Source organism: Taudactylus pleione, unplaced genomic scaffold (assembly GCF_031769625.1).
Source record: "Taudactylus pleione unplaced genomic scaffold, aTauple2 ptg000178l, whole genome shotgun sequence".
Taxonomy (NCBI): Eukaryota; Metazoa; Chordata; class Amphibia; order Anura; family Myobatrachidae; genus Taudactylus; species Taudactylus pleione.
In genome coordinates, this window is record NW_028284580.1 from 810,073 (window position 1) to 829,802 (window position 19,730).

The window sequence follows — 19,730 nt, forward strand, 5'->3', positions numbered from 1 at the left end:
GAGGAGGTAGGAGAAAGTGACAGCATAAGGGACCCACACCAATCAGGAGATGGTGCAACCCCCCCTGGGTGGTCACAATATCGTGGGAAATTGGAAGATTTTAAAACATGTCACCGAAGGCAACTCCACATGTTAGTCGCTGACTTTGGCTAAGAGGCCTCGCTCTGCCATGGTACTAGTGGGACGCATCACCAGTTCTGTGGATTTATACTTTGGAAATTCTGCAAGGACCTATACGCTATTCATTGCTGTGTGTTCTGTGATTAGCTTCTACTGTATGGGGTCCTGGAAATGCTTGATTGTACCCAGGGACTATCACTGCTGTGTGATCAGTGATAGTTTCTACTGTGGGGACTGAGGGTCTCTAGCTATTTTGTGGAATTGTGCTGGGACATTATACTCTACTGGGACTGCCTCTGTCTGGACTGCTACCTGTTTATTGCCCGTTCACTGGATTTACTGCTTGTCCTGACATATCTATTTCTGTGTGCTGTGAAAAAATAAACCATCACGTTGGTTTCATCTGCTCGGTGTCTGGGTGATTGAGAGAACCCCGTATCCTCACATTTGGCGGCAGCGACAGTGGGATCATTCAGACATCAATCAAGGAGCAGTGAAAGCGTGAAGTCACTCACAATAGAGAAGAGAGGATCAGGCCAACTGAGTGGTCGTCAGTCCTGTAAAAGGTAAAATGGTGCTAAGGAAAGAAAGTCAGTGCCTCAAGTCTCCCAGGGCAGTGAAGCTCGTGGATGGAGGTACGTCGGTATGTCGGCAGGCTAGGAAGCCGGATATTTTATTTATTATAAGGATGCAGTACATATGGGCATACTGGAATGATGCTCGGAGGATGATTAGCGGGTGGAGAGTATCCAGCTTAACAGACAAATTGTGTTATCTGGGAGATGCTTTCATGCACTGCAGAAGTGAAGCAGTCACATGGAAGATGCTGGATGAACCAGAGTTTGAAGAATTCACGGAGGAAGTGAAGGCTACAATGGCCCAAATGATACAAGGAAGCCACTGTACAAAGACAGAAGGGCAGGTCCAGGATAAGTGGTCCTCCTGGACAGACCCAGAGGAAAGATCCGAAATAGAACTACTGCAACCCGGCCAGACAACCGAGGGGGTTGCCCCAAAATTAACTGTTACCAGTGGAGCGGGGTCATTGTCAGGGGGGCCCCTAAGCCCTATGGACGAAATGAGCATGGAGGAGTTGGTAGCAGAATGCCAGCTGCGGGGCATCCCTGGCCAATTCGGCACGCGCAGGGAAATCCTTCAGTGTATACTCCAGGACGAGGGGGACCCCACCAAAGCGTTCACTGATTATCGGACATTTATACTCGATCACAGCCCACCGATGAGTGTGGGGGAACAGCTGGAGTGTCTGGAGTCGTGCTTTGTTGTGGCAGAGGAAGAGGCCTCAGATCGTGGTCTCCTGGATACCCCAGGCTGGCGGGACCAGTGTTGCAGGGTGGATGCAGAGAGGCACCGCCTGCAACAGCTTCTCCCACTCCCAAAGGACACAGCTGCCCAGTGTACTATACTGGGAGAGGCTAGCGCCCAAGTGAAGGAAGCAGTGCCCATAATACAGGCACCCCAGGAGGAGTCGCACTACACCTTCCCTTTTGCTGAGGTGGAAGATGGAGACCTATTAACCAGCTGCCAGGGGATCTATGAGGACAGTGTCCGAGAGGAGATCACCAAGGTTGGGGGAGTATTGTCTCACTTCCCAACCACAAGTATACCAGTCGCAGATGGCATCGTGGTCCAGGCGGTTCAGCATACTCAGCTGGGAGAGGCCCATCATGATGAACTGGCAATGGCAGACTCTTTTATTTCATCGGGGGAGGCTGAGGAGAAAATGCCCTGTGTATGTCCTGCTATCCTAACTCCCCCTGAAGGATATGAAGGATTGTACCCGATCCCCTATTTGGAAACTGAGGAATTGCAGGCAAAATGTTGGTACGTACCCTGTGATTTAAATGGAACATGGGTAGCAAAGACTGTTAACCTAACATCAGATCATAAATCAGAAGAGGATTTGTTATCACCCTGTAATAACTCGGACAGTGGTGTGGACTGTAACTATGTGCCAGGGGATTTGCCTGCCCTTAGTAAGATTCCAGCAAATACAGACCAGGTGGATGTCAGGAGACAGCGCTTGCAACCCCTTCTACCACCCCAGGGAGAAGGCACTGCACAACCCGGCCCCCTGCATCTCACAGAACATGAGGCATTTGTGGAGATAATTTTGGAGTGTTCAGCGGTTAAAACCTGGTGTGGTACCCAACCAGTTATCCAGCCAACCCGGCTAGTAGAGGGATTTACCAAGGAGGAGGACAGTCCAGAAGAAGTTCCAGGTGAGACTGGCTTTTGAGGGGGGAGGGCTGGGACAGGACCAGCCTGTCCTGGGGGCTCCCCTGCAGCCACTAACTGCATTGTTCCATATACAAGGTTCATCCTGGGGCCCGAGCCGTGAGGAGCCCACATGTTGCACTGAAAGTTGTCAGCCCCCCACTTGGTGTTTGGGGGAGGAAGGAATGGACACTGCCACAGAAGTGCCATGTACAGAGCCCCAATATTTGCCTTCCCCTGGGCAACCGTTACTTGTACAAGGTGGTGAGGGGGAAGGTACCCACTGCCCCTGTGTTCCAGAAGTGAGGGTGTTAGGATGCCCGATTAGTATGATTTGGGGAAAGGGGTGTGATAATGTGAAGGGGGAACACCAAACGTCTGACTTTGGAGAATTGCTAAATCCTCTGGTGGAAAAAGGGGACATGTTATATTGTAATTTTGTACTTGCGGATTGTCTAACTAGGCTGCTTCTTACATCCTGGCTCTTATGTTACATTACTCTGTGGGACACTGGTGGCACACTCACCCACAAGATGCTTTACCCTGCACCCCACCTCGCCCAATCAGTAGTGGTTCTGGATCCCCCCCCCCTGGGGAACAAGGCCTAAAAAGTGGGAGAGGAATGTGAGGACATGGGATGTGTGTTACAAATTTACTGGCAGCATCTCAGTCATTGCAGAGGATCAATTTACTTTTTAGTCCTTTTGTGTCCCCCATCCGTCTCCTAGTGTATGTGTGATCATTCTCAGGACACACATTGCCATTAGCATGTATATTATGTACTGTAATAATGTAAGTAATTGTAATGTTTAATACTGGATAAGCCTTGATGTTAGCCTGGTCCATATGTCTGTGTTATTTGTAACCACTAGAGCAAGGTGACACCTCCCAGAACAAAAGACCCTCTAAGTTACTTCCCACCTCCCCAGGGGACGCTCAGGATTTACTCCTCCTTCCATTTGCCTGTTTTGTGTCTCACGTGAATCTGGTAGCCCGAACGGAACCATCCCAGCAGGTGTTCGTCAGGGAAGTAATATCCGGAGGAGGTAGGAGAAAGTGACAGCATAAGGGACCCACACCAATCAGGAGATGGTGCAACCCCCCCCTGGGTGGTCACAATATCGTGGGAAATTGGAAGATTTTAAAACATGTCACCGAAGGCAACTCCACATGTTAGTCGCTGACTTTGGCTAAGAGGCCTCGCTCTGCCATGGTACTAGTGGAACGCATCACCAGTTCTGTGGATTTATACTTTGGAAATTCTGCAAGGACCTATACGCTATTCATTGCTGTGTGTTCTGTGATTAGCTTCTACTGTATGGGGTCCTGGAAATGCTTGATTGTACCCAGGGACTATCACTGCTGTGTGATCTCTGATAGTTTCTACGTGTGGGGTCCTGGAAGCGATTGAGTGGACATACACTATTCACTGCTGTGTGATCAGTGATAGTTTCTACTGTGGGGACTGAGGGTCTCTAGCTATTTTGTGGAATTGTTCTGGGACATTATACTCTACTGGGACTGCCTCTGTCTGGACTGCTACCTGTTTATTGCCCGTTCACTGGATTTACTGCTTGTCCTGACATATTATCTATTTCTGTGTGCTGTGGAAAAATAAACCATCACGTTGGTTTCATCTGCTCGGTGTCTGGGTGATTGAGAGAACCCCGTATGCTCACAGCCCCTAAGACACAGATAGGGTTAACGCAATGACCGTTTCAAGTGATAAAATACTGAGAAATGCTAATATGTCAGACTTATATTAACCATTTTTTACTGCTGTACATTGTTGAAATCTTCTGCTATCTTTTGTCATAAGGGGTCATTACTAGAACTAGAAAAAGTGCAGATGTCCATCAAAAAAAAAAAACAACATTGTAACATTGGGGCAGATTCCGAGGTGGATGCTACTTTTGTCGCAATTGACTAATTTATATTATGTGCGCATGTGCCGGAGCTGCAGTGCACATGTCCTGCGATGGTATTACGGCTCCGGTCACACTCTGGTCTTTCTTGCAGTATGATTGACACACTGGAGCCGTTTGGGGTCAGGGAAGTGGAGCCCCTTAGTAAACCGGGCATGCCACTGCAGTTTTTGAGATGTACCGAAGCCGATCTTCCAACACAGATTCACTGTCCTCGGCAGCTTAGAGGTGAACATTCTGAGTAATCTTAGCGTTACTCAGATGTCTGATGTTCCCTTGAGAAGCCGGAGGTGGGAGTCTCATTGCAGAAGATGCCACCTGCAGCATTTGCATAACTTCTCAGTTCCGCTGTGGCCGAAAATGTAGCACCGGCCAGGGCTGTATTGCTTGGTTTTAGCAATGCACCCAATTAAGATTGTAAAAATAGAATTTAATTTTACGTGATGAGATATTCCAATAATTTTAAGGGGCCTATTCATCCGGCCCTCTATGATTAAATATCCAACGCACAGTGGTGTATTTTTAATTACCTGAGCAATTCAGTATTGTTCAGGTGCAGGGACAACTGCTCTGAAGAGCAGCTGTCTCCTCGATCCCTAACACTGCTAAAGTAGCAGTGTTAATTATGGGAGATGTGCCGGCCTTCCACGCATGCGTAACCTGGGTCATGCATGTGCATGGCCGTCGGTCTCACAGTGAGCAGGTGGCGGAGGGATCCTTTTGGGTTGCTCTTTGCAATCTCGGACCTCCTTCCCATAGAAAGGAGTGGGGCTCTGGGAACCATTGCCATCTGAAGATGGCGTTGGATCCTGCAGGCAAACTCCAAAAACATTACGTTTTCGGAGTTTGCTGAACATTAGGCAGCCTTATTGGGCCCCAAATAATAAATAGGCCCGTTACTTAAAATATGTGGAATCTATCGTTTCCGCATGTGTAAGGGGCCCATTGGGGATGATGAATAGGCCCCTAAATGAGTAAAGTGTATGGAAGTATTCAGCTGGATGTTTTCAAAGAGCCTTTTCACATTTTGTAGTAAAAAAAAAAGATTGATAAATAAGACCCTTTGAGTAAACACTATTATAATGACTAATGAGATGTGCAAACAGTTATAGATCAGGCGCTATGTCAGTTTACATTTAGTAATGAACTTACAGTTAAAATTGAGGCAAGAAAACCATTGGAAATATTGTCAGATTGGCAGAACTTTTTTTTTTTCAGCACCAGAGTTTATTTAAGCTGGTTTTAAACTCATAATCCTTAAGGCTAAAGAGTTTTCTTCAGACCGTGCTCAAGAAACTCAGGGCCCGATTCAGCGTTGGAAATAGAGTGAGATATCTCACTCAACGGAATCGGTACGTAATATCGCCGGCCGCCTGGCCGGCAGTTCGATTCCCGGCAGCGTCAGGCCGACAATGGAACAGATCCCGGCAGCGGCAGCCCGACAGCGCTGGAAATCCCGATCATCCCCAGGTAAGTATGAACTAACCTACCTCCCTAACCCTAACCCTCCCTTAGGGGTGCCTAACCCTAACCTCCCCCCCAAGTGCCTAACCCTAATCCCCCCTCTAAGTGCCTAAACCTAACCCTCCCCTTCCCTGCTGCCTAAACCTAAGTCCCCCGGGGGGGTGCCTAACCCTAACCTACCCCCGGGGGTGCCTAACCCTAACCCTCCCTCCCCCTAGCCTAACCCTAACCTCCCGGGTGGGGTTCCTAACCCTAAGTCCCCCCCGGGAGCCCTAAACCCCCTCCCTTCACGTGGCTGTCCGCTTGCGGCACCCGGCATCCCTTTGATCGGGATGCCGGGCGCCGGTCTCCCGGCGTCGGTGAAATGAGCGGCGTCTACATCTAGACGCCGGTCATTTCACCCTCGCCGGGATATGACAGTCGGGAAGCCGGCTGTCGGTATAATGTTAGCCGGCTTCCCGATTGCATCCCCACTCAACTAATCATCTTGGTGAAACCATGCTGCACTGCACGTGGGGCAGATTTAAAATGTGCAGAGAGATTTAGATTTGGGAGGGAGGTGTCCAAACTGACATCTAAATTGTAGAGTAATAATAAAGCTGCACAGTACATGTGGGCTACATAGAAAAGCAGCATTTACCCCACATGCAAAATTTTTTTATGCATTTACACCCCTTGCATTGCAATATGGTTTGTCCAGGTACACAGTTAAGTGCTAATTCTCACTCTATTCCCAAAGCTGAATCAGGCCCTCAGCTTTTACAAAAAAGAGATCCTGTGCAAACCCAGAATATAGGGGCTGTTTATTGCCCATCCCTAATGTAGATGTATGAGGAAGACAATAGCACACCAGGAAATAATGCATGTATCCTGTTTTGAGACAAGAGTTACTGGAATAAACTGTATTTTGTATATATTAGGCTTAATTGTATTTAGATTAAAATTAGATTTTATTTAAGAAGTCCATCTGCATATTTTATTGGCAATTATTTTGTTGCACTTTATACTTACTATTGTATGTTTCTAAATTAATCACATGTAATATTCAATAGAATAGTATACACATACATGCATACGCATATAGACATACACACATATATATACACAAACATACATATGTCACACATACCTTACACGCACACACACACATATATACACACACATAAGTCACATATACGTTACAGACAAACTTACCTTGCAGCAGATCTGATCGGTACAGGACCTAACAGTCTGGAACCATGTAATTAGGCCCTCCCCCTCACTGCAAAATGCTGCGATTCGCTGTTCACTTGGGAGGGAGCGGGACCAAATGACTTAATTCTAATTAAATCGCGCCATATTGCCATGAGGGGGCAGAGCTTAAGAACATGGAGCCTGCACTCCAGTCTGTCGGGGGGTTGGGGTTCTGGGTACTCAGAAACCCCCCCTGCGTGCGCTACTGCATACCTGATGGCTGAACCGCGGTTTATTAATATCTGTGCAGGTCTCTGTTCACAGATGATTTGGATCTCCTGGTCATGGCGGCAGAGAGCGGGGACATCTACCTGTGGGAGTTTGATGACGTCTCAGGTCTATTTCCTTATGATAGTGCCACCTCTGATGATAAGCATTTTATGGAGGTATAATTTATCACAAAATTTACATGTGTTCGGAAAATAATTTTTTCCTATGTGTAGAAATAAACCTGAGGCACATAAAACACACACACACACACCTCTGCCTACGTAAGTACTCCAGGCTTGCCAACATTTAGCTCCCTTTCGGGTTTACACAGCGGGGGGCATGGCGCGGTCAAAGGGGGGCGAGACCCGCCAGCTGACACATGATTGGGGGTGGAGCATGGGGACGTTACAGCGCGATCGCATCATCATGGCTCTGCTCTTTTTCACAATGCCGAGATTAATGGCATTGTGGAGCAGGGGGCGGAGGGACAAGATGCTGAGTTACTTGCTCTATCTTACTCTATTCCCAACTCTGAATCAGTGCTCATTTTCGGAGCATGAGCAGTGCGAATTAAGACAGGATTCGGTTCACAAACAGATGTACATCCAACTCTGCATCAGCCCCAGAGTGTGAGGTCCTTTGTATGATATTTACTCTGGATACTTGTGAAATGTTTGATCGTTCAACACCATACAGAACCTGTCCTCATATTATCTCATCAGACTGCCAGGTATTGCTCTGGGCTTGTAACATTACTCGAGTTCATACATCAGTGCCACAATTCCCCGATCCCCCAACGCCGATCTGATCCGCCGATTGACGATCAAAACCGCAATAGGATTGGTTTAGCTGGGATGCGTTGTAAGTCAGGAGTAAACCATAGGAAGCCCCTTTCTCAATGGTTAAATAACTACTGCAAGTAAAATGTTGGGAGATATGGCACATGTGGTGCTCTAAAGAATGAGCAGGTTAGTATCAGTGGGGAAAGGGACAGTAGAGTATTTGTGATGTGACCGCAGTATGTGTGCAGGGAGGATATGCAGTCAGTCAGTGGGACTCCGGAGGGTGGAATATGCTGCAGGGGCAGTTATTGTTGCTAAACATAGAAAATATTGTGTGTTTAGGAGACTGCCAGCCAGAAGGTTGACTTATCCATTAGAGAAAGACTTTTTTTTTGTCATGTGAGACTTTAATATAATGAGGTAACCCCCCCATTAACACACTGCCCTATTCAATTAGCTGCGGGAACCCTGCACACTAGACCCCAGAGGCTGGATTTTTCCACACACCCTCAGCCTCAGCAGCTGCGAGGACAAATCTGCATTAAATGCAGCCTCTGCATATGACTGCGCGGGGAAACCCATAGATTACAGTACTTTGCTCAGAATTTTTGGGTTAGCACCAAAACGTGCAGGGAAAATGCGAATTGATTGAATAGATTTGATTGTGAAACCCAGAGCTATTCCCTGTGCAGCAAACCCTGCACCTAATTAAATTCCTCTTTTAGTGTCTCTCATTATCTCATTACAAGATCGGGGACAGTGGGGGATATGTATCATGCAGTGAAAAAAGTGGAGACGTTGACCAGTGGAGAAAATGCCCAAAACAACCAATCAGATTCGTGGAAGCATTTATCATGTAAATTCTATAAAATAATAGGTGGAAGCTGATTGGATGCTATGGGCAACTTCTCCACTGGTCCACTTCTCCACTCTTTTCACTACTTAACACATCTCCCCCAGTGATCCCAGAGTTGCCTCACCCCACTACAGCACACTTGCCTACTTTTGAAAAAACATTTCAGGGAGATTGTGAAAGCAACACCTATGAGTGCGGCAGTAAAGTGGGCGTGTACTGCTACATCTGAGAGGCGTGTCATAAACCTGACCTACAGCCAAATATAAACACGCCTAAAAGCAGTTAGTAAGATCTATTTGTTGATGAAGACACACTGATACTTTTCAGGGCTTGCTCATGTATTGCGTTTTACTAAGTGGTTCCATATAGGTGGCCCAAGAAACCTTATATGAAAATGCATGTAGCCATAGGGATCACTGTGCCTTATAACCAATGCAGGGAAATGATACTAATTATCCCATTTGATTGTATATACATCTCTGGCCTATTTTATATATAACAGCTACATAGTGGGGGTAAGGTGCAATCAGGGAGATTGCTGGACTCTCCAGGGAGTCAGGTAGATTGCTACTATTTCAGGGAGACTCACCAGTATTTTATGTTAGATGATAAACTGTACCCAAGCTCTTAGAACAGATGTTTTCCTGTATACAAATCTGTTATTGTTCAAAGATATTTCTCATTCTCTGTTATGTTGCTATATTTGTATGTGTGGATTGCTTGTATGCCTGTAACTAAAGCTGAATCTGAACAGACCCCTGATGAATGATGGCCCGGTAACTTAAATATGCGTAACCTAGCATTTCCGCATGGTTACCGAGCCATTTATCGTTTGATGAATATGCCCCAATATGTTTTCCAATTTCCTTGTTTATTTGAAGTTTTGCTTTTACTGTACACTAATGTTTTATCTTTTATGTACGCAGCAATATGACATTTTGTTTCCTGGCACTTCAGTGGCAGAGAGTCTACTAAAGGCACAAAACACAAATGGGACACTATACAAGCATCTAGCAGGTGAGAGCAGCATGATGCCAAACACTGGGGCCTCTTTTAAATCCATGCTATAATAAGCAATAATATAATGTAACCTAAATCAACCAATCAGAAATCAACTTTGTAGGAACACTAATTAAATTATATATGATTTGTTGCACTTTTTTAGCCTATTGAATGTTAACTTTTTAACTTATAAAGTCGATTAAGAAATTGTGCGACTAAATTTAATAAAAAATAGCTAAAGATAACTAATATTGAATTCTAAACGTACTCTCTGCAACAGACTTGTCCTGTCAAATATTGATCTCCATCAAGCCAAGAGCCTAATGATGGCTATATACGCTGCAGTATCTCATTTCATTTTAATATTGAATAATTAGCCCAATATCACAATGTCAGAAAAAATGGTCCCGATGCATGAAATTACATTAAAATGCGGTTTAGTGTTCACATATAAATATTCCAGGCAAGCGTTATTTTTCTCTCAAACGCAATAACATTTGGTCTTCCAATTAATCTGGGCTCAATTAACACACAGTTATAAACAAGACTTTTTTCATGAATTCAGCACAGGCCCATTCTGGAAAACTTTTCAGTATTACGTTTGTCAGTAAACACATATTTCCTAAATGAATAGGTCAGGCTGACATCCATACATTTAATATAATAGAATAGCTTTAGGTTTGCAGGTTAGCCATTTGAAACATCACACATATAAAACACGTATATGCATGGCAGGATTAGTACTGGCAATCAGGGCCATAGCTAGGGTAGTGAGGCCGGTGCCATCGCACAGGGCACCACAGGTCAGGGGGCGCTGTTTGGGCCTGTCAAGTTGCTGTTTATTATCATTCTCACTTGTAGCTTCCTCTTATTTAATCCCCAGCATCTCCTGGCCTCTCCTATCTCTTCCCTGGCCCTTCCCCATGAAGCCATGGCCCTGTTTTGGGTGCATTATGACCCTTTGAAAAATGAGGGGGGCGCCAATGCTCTTTCTGGCACAGGGCACCAAAAAGTCTAGTTACGGCTCTGCTGGCAATTATACACTGTGCTTAGCTAGCATGTATCATGTTATCCATACAAATGAAATCATGCAAAATAAATGTAAACTATTTGTAGTGCAGCCTGGCAGCATATAGATTATGTATCTCAAGTTTGACATTTTTGATATGACAACCGTAACTGTAAATGTGAATCTTGTACCATACTTGCTGACTTTTTATATCTTCTCTCAAGGAGAAGCCCAGAGAGGGGACACAGTTGGCCATTTCGGGGGTAGGTCCAGGCTCCTATGTCATTAGGTCCCGCCCCCGTCACAGTCAACTGCCGCTATTCGAGAGACCGCGAGGAGGGGCTAAATTATGCATTTTTAAAATCATTTAGCCCCACCCCCTCCATACGGAGCCACGATTCCCGGCAATTATCTCCCCATCCTGCCCACTTCCTAGGGAGTGGGTGGGATGCTGGAGATCTGGACACTCTTCCATGTGTGCGGGGGGCTACCCAAAAATACAGGAGCCTACCGCAAACTTTCGGGAGAGTAGGTAAGTATGACTTGTACACTCGGACACTTTGCAAAGTCGTAATTTCTCTTGTATTATGTGCAGGTAACTTAAAGCAGGGACGTATCTATACTGGGCGCAAGGTGTGCGGTACAGAGGGGGCCCTGGATCCAGCGGGGGCCCACACCATACACCATGCACCTATAATATCTAATACTTACCTTTCCGAGGTCCCGCGTTGGGTGTCTCAGCCCTGCACAAAACGTTGGAAAATGGCCGCTACGCCCATTTTGCCAGTGTTTTGCCCATGTGCAGTGAGGAAACTGCAGAGAAAAAATGGCGGCTGTGCCATTTTCCCGGCGACCTGCGCATGCGCAGTAGACTCTGGGCACAGACTAATGCCCAGAGTCTACTGATGCTGTGGTCGCCAGTCAGCTGCGTCAGTCTGCTGCCGGCCGCCGGGGAGAGAGGAGGGGGCCCCGGAAGGGGAATGCACACGAATCCCTCCTCTCTTAATACGCCCCTGACTTAAAGCATATATTTATCTGTGTGCAGAGTTGTAAGAACCTCTACAGACCACCCCTATATTCTTGGTTTAATAACCGTTATCAGTGCACACGTGCACCAGCCCTTTCATAGGTGCAAATAGGAACACAGGCGTATTATGTGTACACATAGATCTACAAAACCCGCTATTCCGTTGAAACGCCTCACTGAACTTGCGTATGCTGGCTCTGGAGTAAGCACTGTGCGAAAACATGACAGATACGCCTCGCATTTACGTACACATCTGAATCAGGCGCTTTCTGTGCACTTGTAAGCTCTAAACTAAAGCTGATCAGAACACTGATGTCAAATTATTTGAATATACTGTAGAAGCAGGGATCAATATTATTTATTATAGACCTGACTGATGCCATTCTGTGTAAGTACACTTATTATAAAGCCTGTTTTTGAGCACCACTGCAACTGTAGCCATTTAAGTTATTTTGGTTGTATGTTATTAATATTATATGGAAAAATAAAGTGAAATAGATTTGAAAATACATTTTCACTTTCAAAACAAAAGTGAAATTAAGAAAAATTGCAATAAAAGATAAAATTATCGGAAAAGAGCATCATCTTGTATTTAAAATTCTGCAATTACTCTTTAATTACTCCAGTTTTATTCATTCGACTTTCATAAAACATCCCTTGTGGTGTTTTAACAATACTTTTCTGTTGTGTGTTTTTTTATACTACTGTTTCATATTGTGTTTCCTATTTCACGGGTCAGGTTTCACCTGTAAGAAGGTATTGGCTGGTCATTTTAAAGCTGTCACTGCTCTGGCCGTGGTTGGAAAGGAAAGTGGCTTCTCTACAGTATATTTGGTGGGTATACTCTACATAGCTATCAGTGATAATAATTATGTGTCCACAACACCTTACCATTTTCCTTACAAGAATTAGAGGCCTATTTATTAATTATCGGGATTTAGACCCAATAATTATAATTTCTTGTCGCCACGTATTGCAACAAGAAGATATGTACCACTGGGTTTCTTTAGAAGGTCCTCTTTTGAAGGTTTGATACATACAGTATCCCCTATGTAATATAGCCTTCTATCATTCCTCCCTGTACCCATAAACCTCTTGTTTGTCCACCCTCCAATCTACAACACTACTGACTTAAAAGGATATGGGGATATGGGGGAGGAACGGTATTACAGGAGACTCATGGTGTGACCCTGAATGAGTAATTCACTTAACTGTTATAACTGACCAGGATAAGCAGTTGGATCACATCAAGGTAGTAGGTTTGTCAGCTGTCAGTAGTGACGTGCAGTGCAATCTGTATTTCTTACAACAGTGTTTCCCAACCTTTTTTCACATAGGTACCCTCTGGTAGCACCTTTGTTTATTTGTACCCCCCCCCCCCCCCCTATTTTATTTGTTTATTTGTACCACCTAAATTTGCAAAGGAAAATATTTGTAATGAATATAATTGCAGTTACATAAAATATTTAGGCACAGCTACTGTGTATATAAAAGTAATACTGTACACATACATTTATTGCATATCACAATTTAAGAAAAATATTAAAGTGACCATAAAGCTATAGTTCACATGTATTTTTATTAATTTGAAAAGCTATTGTTTAACAATTGCAGGGTTACCAAATCTGTGCGCTCTATAACTTTAATTATTAGATTTTCTCCCAACTTTATTATTTTGAACCAACTTGAAACTGGTAAAATGATGACATATGTACAGTAGGACACCTGGCTAATATATCCTGTAAATGTAATTTGGGGGCTGAGGGCCTTCTAAGTGAGGGACAGATAATTATGTAATTGCTGACAAGGAAATGATTAAGGTTTTCAACAAGTAGAAGAGGTGGCCAAGGGCTGAGCGTTTAAAACGGGGAGGAAGAGGTGGCTATAGCGTTGGCTCCTATACTAGCTAGGTGCAGTAACCGACCTACTGTTCCCGCATGTAGGAGGCTCTTTGCCCCCACATCCCAGCCATTACTGACATGTTTTGCATATCACTGAACTGCACAGCAAGTACCACTGGGGATACTTGTACCTCAGGTTGCGAACTGCCATGTTAGAGAAACAAATGCATATTTTTATAGTGAGGGATTGTCATTGTGAGCAGATAGTGTATGTTCCCTATTTCCAGTAGCTGAGCAGTGGTTGGGACCGCAGACTGTGTGTATGGGACTTACAAACATGTTCCCTCATTGAGACGTTTTCCAGACCTGAAGTGGATCAATGGAGTGATCAAAGAGAAACAGCCTGTGATGGAGTTGTAATGGACATGTGTTACTGTCCAAAGAGGTAGGTTCATTTATTTGATGGATTACTACTGCTTATACTGGGTGCACATTGGCCGGTCTAGATCCTGGGCCTCCTGATTCCAATGTATTCATAGATGTGGGAAGAAGTGGCGTCACTATGGGTGCTGACACCCAGAGCAGCACTTAATAACTGCTCGTGCACGCCAAAGGGGGCATGGCTTCATGCCCGTGAGGCCACACCTCCTGATGTGTGTAGTTTTGGGAGGTGACTGCATGTCAAGCCCCCATTCTCGTCACACTCTGGGAGCTGCTGGGCATGCGTCAGCCATCACCGCTGCAGTGCTGCTCGGTGATACCATCCGAGGGGGTAACACCAAACTAGCAGAGCAGCTCAGATGGTGTTACCCAGTGCAGCCCACACCCCCCATGTGATGCCACTGGTGGGAAGCCAAACTGAACAACAGTCATATGGGTATTTTGGGCCAGATAGAAATGGGGATCTGATAATGCAGTTGGTAGAAGATCACACTCAGGATGACTGTGGGTATCTAATGACCAGATGTTTGGACATTCTAGTAAATCATACAATTACATGTGATTGGATCATAGTTAGACATCATTTATATTTTGGAGCCACATACACAGTGATACTGGGACAATCTGCTGATATTGTTAGCAATATAGAGATGTTTATGTACTTTAAAAACATGGCCAGTCTTTCTGCTATCTTATGCCTGACCACCTCCTCACTTGGCTGTGAGGATATTAGGAATGGTAGAGGCATTTGCTAGGGCGTGTACAGTACATAATTTTAATTAGGGACATGGCGAGTTTTCTTTTTGAAAGGAAGGTGGATAAACCCTTCTAATGACTTTATAAACTGTGTTGTTTATAGGAAAGAGTTTGCCTACTCTTCCAGTGATGGAAACATTTACATCCGCCATTTTGCAGCAGTCAGTTCTGAGATGACCCTTGTAAATATTCTAAAGGGACATGAAGCGGAGGTCACTTCTGTGGTGTGGCATCATCTGATGGACAAGTGGATCACAGGCTCTGAAGATGGAACCATTCGTATCTGGGTAACTGACCAAACAGATAAAAACCCTGACCGTAAGGTTGCCATTTTATGATGAGCAATTTACTAATAAAGTGCACAGAAAGGTTCCAATAAGCTTGTGAGAAAGTATAGTCATATTAAATATAATAGGTAATTGTCAATAGGATCTGTGTTCCATTTCAAAGTATTTTGTTACATATATGAACATTTTTTATGGATTAAGAGGAGAGGAATTGAGGGATGGATTAATCTACCACTGACCTTGGCCAATACTTAAGCTATTTGCTGCACTCCACATACTATCTATAATGTCTCATCATCAACTGAAATCATTCTTTCCTGTCCTCTGAAGAACTGAGTCTACATCTTCATTAGAAGACAAAGCAAGTCCTCACATTAGGGTATTAGAAACCGCAAACCACTCACCACAAGATAAATATTATACACAGTCACGCCCATTCGCAAAAACACATCCCCAACTTAATTATTGTATCACCTCGTCACAAACTCACTTTATATTTTGCGAAGGTAATACTGTAATTACACCACTGAATGTCAGTGCTCAACATCCATCAACCTTACAACTCTTTGATACACAGACACTGCTCAGACATAACAATCTGCTACTGGTGGTAAGTTGCCATCCTGTTACATCACTTTACTAAAATGAAATGAGAAAAAATCCACTGCAAAATACATTATGGGCCTGATTCAGAGATCTACGCTGATGGCATTGCAGCTGCAATCCCGTTGATGTGCAAAAATATGCAAATTTCATGGACACCAAAGAATGTACCGAAACACCCACCTGCGGCTTTGCAAATCCAAGTATATGTGTACAAAGACGCAGCATTGGTCGTGGATAATTCGATAATCGTTCTTCTGAGTAACTGTATAGTAGTGCAGAATGGCCATATGAGCTGAGAAGCCGAATACATTTTTCTTGCATACAGGATTGCAGAATGTGACACGCCCCCGTAACAATCGCGATACGCCTACGTTCTTTGCTGCTACTTCCTGTTATCTCCCGCAAACGCTCCCTGACTGTCAATCACACTCTGAGTAAATAGATGTTGTGAACGACTACAGTAATATTGAGCACCATGCGACTCAGACGCCTGCGCAGATTACCGATTATCGCTCAACTGCGAAAACTTCAGAATAGCGTACATCTCTAAATCAGACCCTACGTCAATAATTCAGCTGCTAGCCAAGAAGAATGATAAAACAAATATTTCATATATAAAACATCTGCATAACCATAACCCATAAGGTACTCACCGTTTGCTATTAATTACCCTTAATGCATATAAAATCATATAGCAATATATTTTTCCAATGAACCAAACAAGACAGCACATGATGTTACAGTCCAGTATATATTATGGTACTGGACAATATCGAGCAATATATTGTATCACAGACCACTATAGAGAGGCTTATAGTGGTATTAGACTTAAAGTAATGGCACATTTAATGTTCCTTAGTACATAGTAACTCATTAGAGGTAACACTCCTGGCCACTAATCAGGATGAGAAAGGGCTGATATAATGTATTGACCCCCCATTTAATGAATTTAGCCCGTAGCACATACACTGTATTACTAATTATTAATCCCATTGTCATCGTTGCATACCCATGATCATTTCCATGATCTCTGCTTCATTCTGTTCTAAAACATGTACAAACAATATCTCTTCCTATGACTGCAGAGTGAGGATGGATCCCAGTGTGAGAAGATCCTGCACACTAAGGGAGTGACCACTTGTGTTTGCATTGACCAGATAAATGGTTGCATTGCTGCAGGAGTATACGACACAGTCAGGTAATTGAGGCATTTGATTTCCAATGTAAGGAATGCCTAGTATGTCACAGGCCGACACAGCTACAGTACATTTCAAAAGTTTACAAAGCCATAGCTTTATTTTTATGGACAATTATTATGACAATGCTGAACAAATGATATTTGGTCAACTAAATTTGCAGCCAATGGCATGCCATTTTAGATCTTGGCCCAGTAGCCAATGCTATCGTCAGATGGTGTTATTCTATAGTAGCCTATGGAATCCTGTATTGCAATATTTGTTTGGATCCCTCCCCGCCAGCTGGCACATTGGCAGCCTGATGGTCGCACATGTGCATTAGTCTCGCTGGGTCTGTACCCGGAAGTAAAGGAATAGCATCTTCTAACTCTTTGGTGGGACAGGCCCTTGTCAGAGCCTGTGTCCGACTCCCAGCAAGAGACGCTTGGTAAATACCATATTATCCTTTCATGTTGTTGGGATATTCAGCTATTGGGAATGATATTTAATGGTGCGCAATTTATATTTTATTATTAAATATGCCCCATGGCATACAGCATTGTGGGGTTTGTTCATAGAGAGGAGAAAAGCCAAACCTTCAGCAAAAACACTAGGAAAAGACTCTGCCCTGGCTTCCTACAAGTTACTAAAAGGTTAACCATGGAGAAAACACTGACTTCCCCTGTGATACCTCATTTTCCGCTATGGAGTCAATTCTCAGGGCAGTGAAAAGCAGCTTTTTGGTGCAAACTAATGTTATCTCAGGATATCATACCTGGCAATTAGGGCCAACAAACCAGATGGGGTTTACTGGATCTCCACTGGGATAAATCACATGCACATGTGTGGATGTTAGCCATGTATGCACATACAGTATCACTTCCTCCTTACACAAAACATTGGCTGCAGGTGATATCATTATGTATTGCTGCAGAGCTGCATAATGATAGTTACAACAAGCCCAATGGTAATGTCACCAATGGTAATGACCTTTTTTTGTTTACAAATTTGGATTAAAAATAGGAATTATTTGATATCTAAATACTAGACAATGATTTCACCTGTTTCCTGGAAATGCTGCATATCTATCTATCTAGCTATCTATCTATCTATTATTTTTTTCTTGTGCCAAGTGCCAATGTTATTTTTTAACTAATATGTGTTGATTTGGTAAATTCCCAGGGTTTATGATCCAGATTCTCTACTTCAGGTTCAGTGTAACGTGGGACATACAGACCTGATCCGGTCCCTTATCCATATTCCAGAGATGAAGCAGGTACAGTGATAATGTGATACAGGTTGAGTCTCCCATATCCAATATTCCGAAATCCGGAATAATTTTGGCATGACTGAGATAATGAAACCTTTGATCTTTGATGGTTCAATGTACACAAACTTTGTCTAAGGCACAAAGTATTAAAATATTGTATAAAATTATATGTGTATAAGGTGTATATAACTCATAAATGCATTCTGTGTTTAGATTTGGGTCCCATTCCCAAGATATTTCATTATGATATGCAAATATTCCAAAATACAGAATATTCCGTTATCCAGAAAACCCCTGGTCCCAAGCATTTTGGATATGGGAGACTCAACCTGTTAGTACATCTGATCTGGCTTTATCCAGTTGTATCTGCAAGTAAGCACTGCACGTGAGCAAGTATAAACTGTATTAACTAATTCCTCTGTCTTTGCAGTATATATCAGTTTCATGGGACAGAACAGTGAGAATATGGAAGGCATACTACAAGACAAACAACCAGCACAATTCTAAAAATTAACCATAAAGGAAATGATAAATCCATAATAATATCTTATAGATAAACTATCTTGTAGTTCACTGTAAAAAGAAATGGAGTTCTACTGTTAGAATAGTGGTCATATAAAGATTGGAATTCACTTTTACTCTGGATTGCACCAAATCATAAATACAATAGGAACAATGCAATTATCACAAGCCTAGGAACCCTGGAAGAACATTAAAGAGCCGCATCTGGATGGACTCAAACTGGACTGACCAACATGCATTTTTGAGGTTACAATTATGAAAGAATAATAATATCTCAGCTTTTCTGAGAAAATCATTTCACTGGATTATAAATCTAAACTTTGCTTTTTTTAAGTATAGTATTTTTATTTGTGTACATGTTTATGTTAATAAAAGGAATGTGTGTTGGTATAGCATTGTACATCAATGTGTTTTCATTACTATTTCATCTACCATTACTATAATCTAGTTTCATATACTGTAATTTATAATGCATACATTGAAATAAGAAAACTCTCAGGTAAGTCATAAAACAAAATGCCATATTAAAAATAAAATAGAAATTATACATAAAAACAAAAACATGCATAGTATTTCTATAATTAAAAAGGCCATATAACTAGGCTTGCCATAATATCCCTTTAATCCGAGACACCTATGAATTACACAGGTTCTGTGGCTGATTAAAACCAGATGAAATCCAGGCTTGAATTTAGCCAGCCAGAGAACCTGTGTAATTCATATGTGTACCAGATTAACGGCATATTATGGCAAGCCTATTTATAACTGCTCACACAGGTCCTGTTTTATTTTAATAAGCAAATATTCTGTATCAACCCCACCTCACTTATGTTCCCTGGAGAGTACAGCTGGGTGTGACGGGTGAGGGACCAGGGCCGCAGCTAGGGTAGTGTGGCCGGTGCCATCGCACAGGGCACCACAGGTCAGGGGGCGCTGTTTGGGCCTGTCAAATTTCTGTTTATTATAATT

The 19,730-nt window shown here is 43.3% G+C and overlaps 1 protein-coding gene across 1 annotated transcript in view; it reads left to right on the plus strand.

The window, feature by feature from the left end:
- The window catches only part of LOC148520013 (uncharacterized), a 36,898-nt gene extending 17,838 nt beyond the window's left edge, over nt 1-19,060 (plus strand). The window contains exons 10-17 of the mRNA XM_088475784.1: nt 7,228-7,363; nt 9,752-9,842; nt 12,603-12,697; nt 13,995-14,149; nt 15,005-15,188; nt 16,880-16,992; nt 18,152-18,245; nt 18,670-19,060. Coding sequence (XP_088331910.1) covers nt 7,228-7,363; nt 9,752-9,842; nt 12,603-12,697; nt 13,995-14,149; nt 15,005-15,188; nt 16,880-16,992; nt 18,152-18,245; nt 18,670-18,753 — 952 coding nt within the window. The 3' untranslated portion in view covers nt 18,754-19,060. The remainder of the gene's footprint in view (nt 1-7,227; nt 7,364-9,751; nt 9,843-12,602; nt 12,698-13,994; nt 14,150-15,004; nt 15,189-16,879; nt 16,993-18,151; nt 18,246-18,669) is intronic.
- Nucleotides 19,061-19,730: the final 670 nt, after the last annotated feature.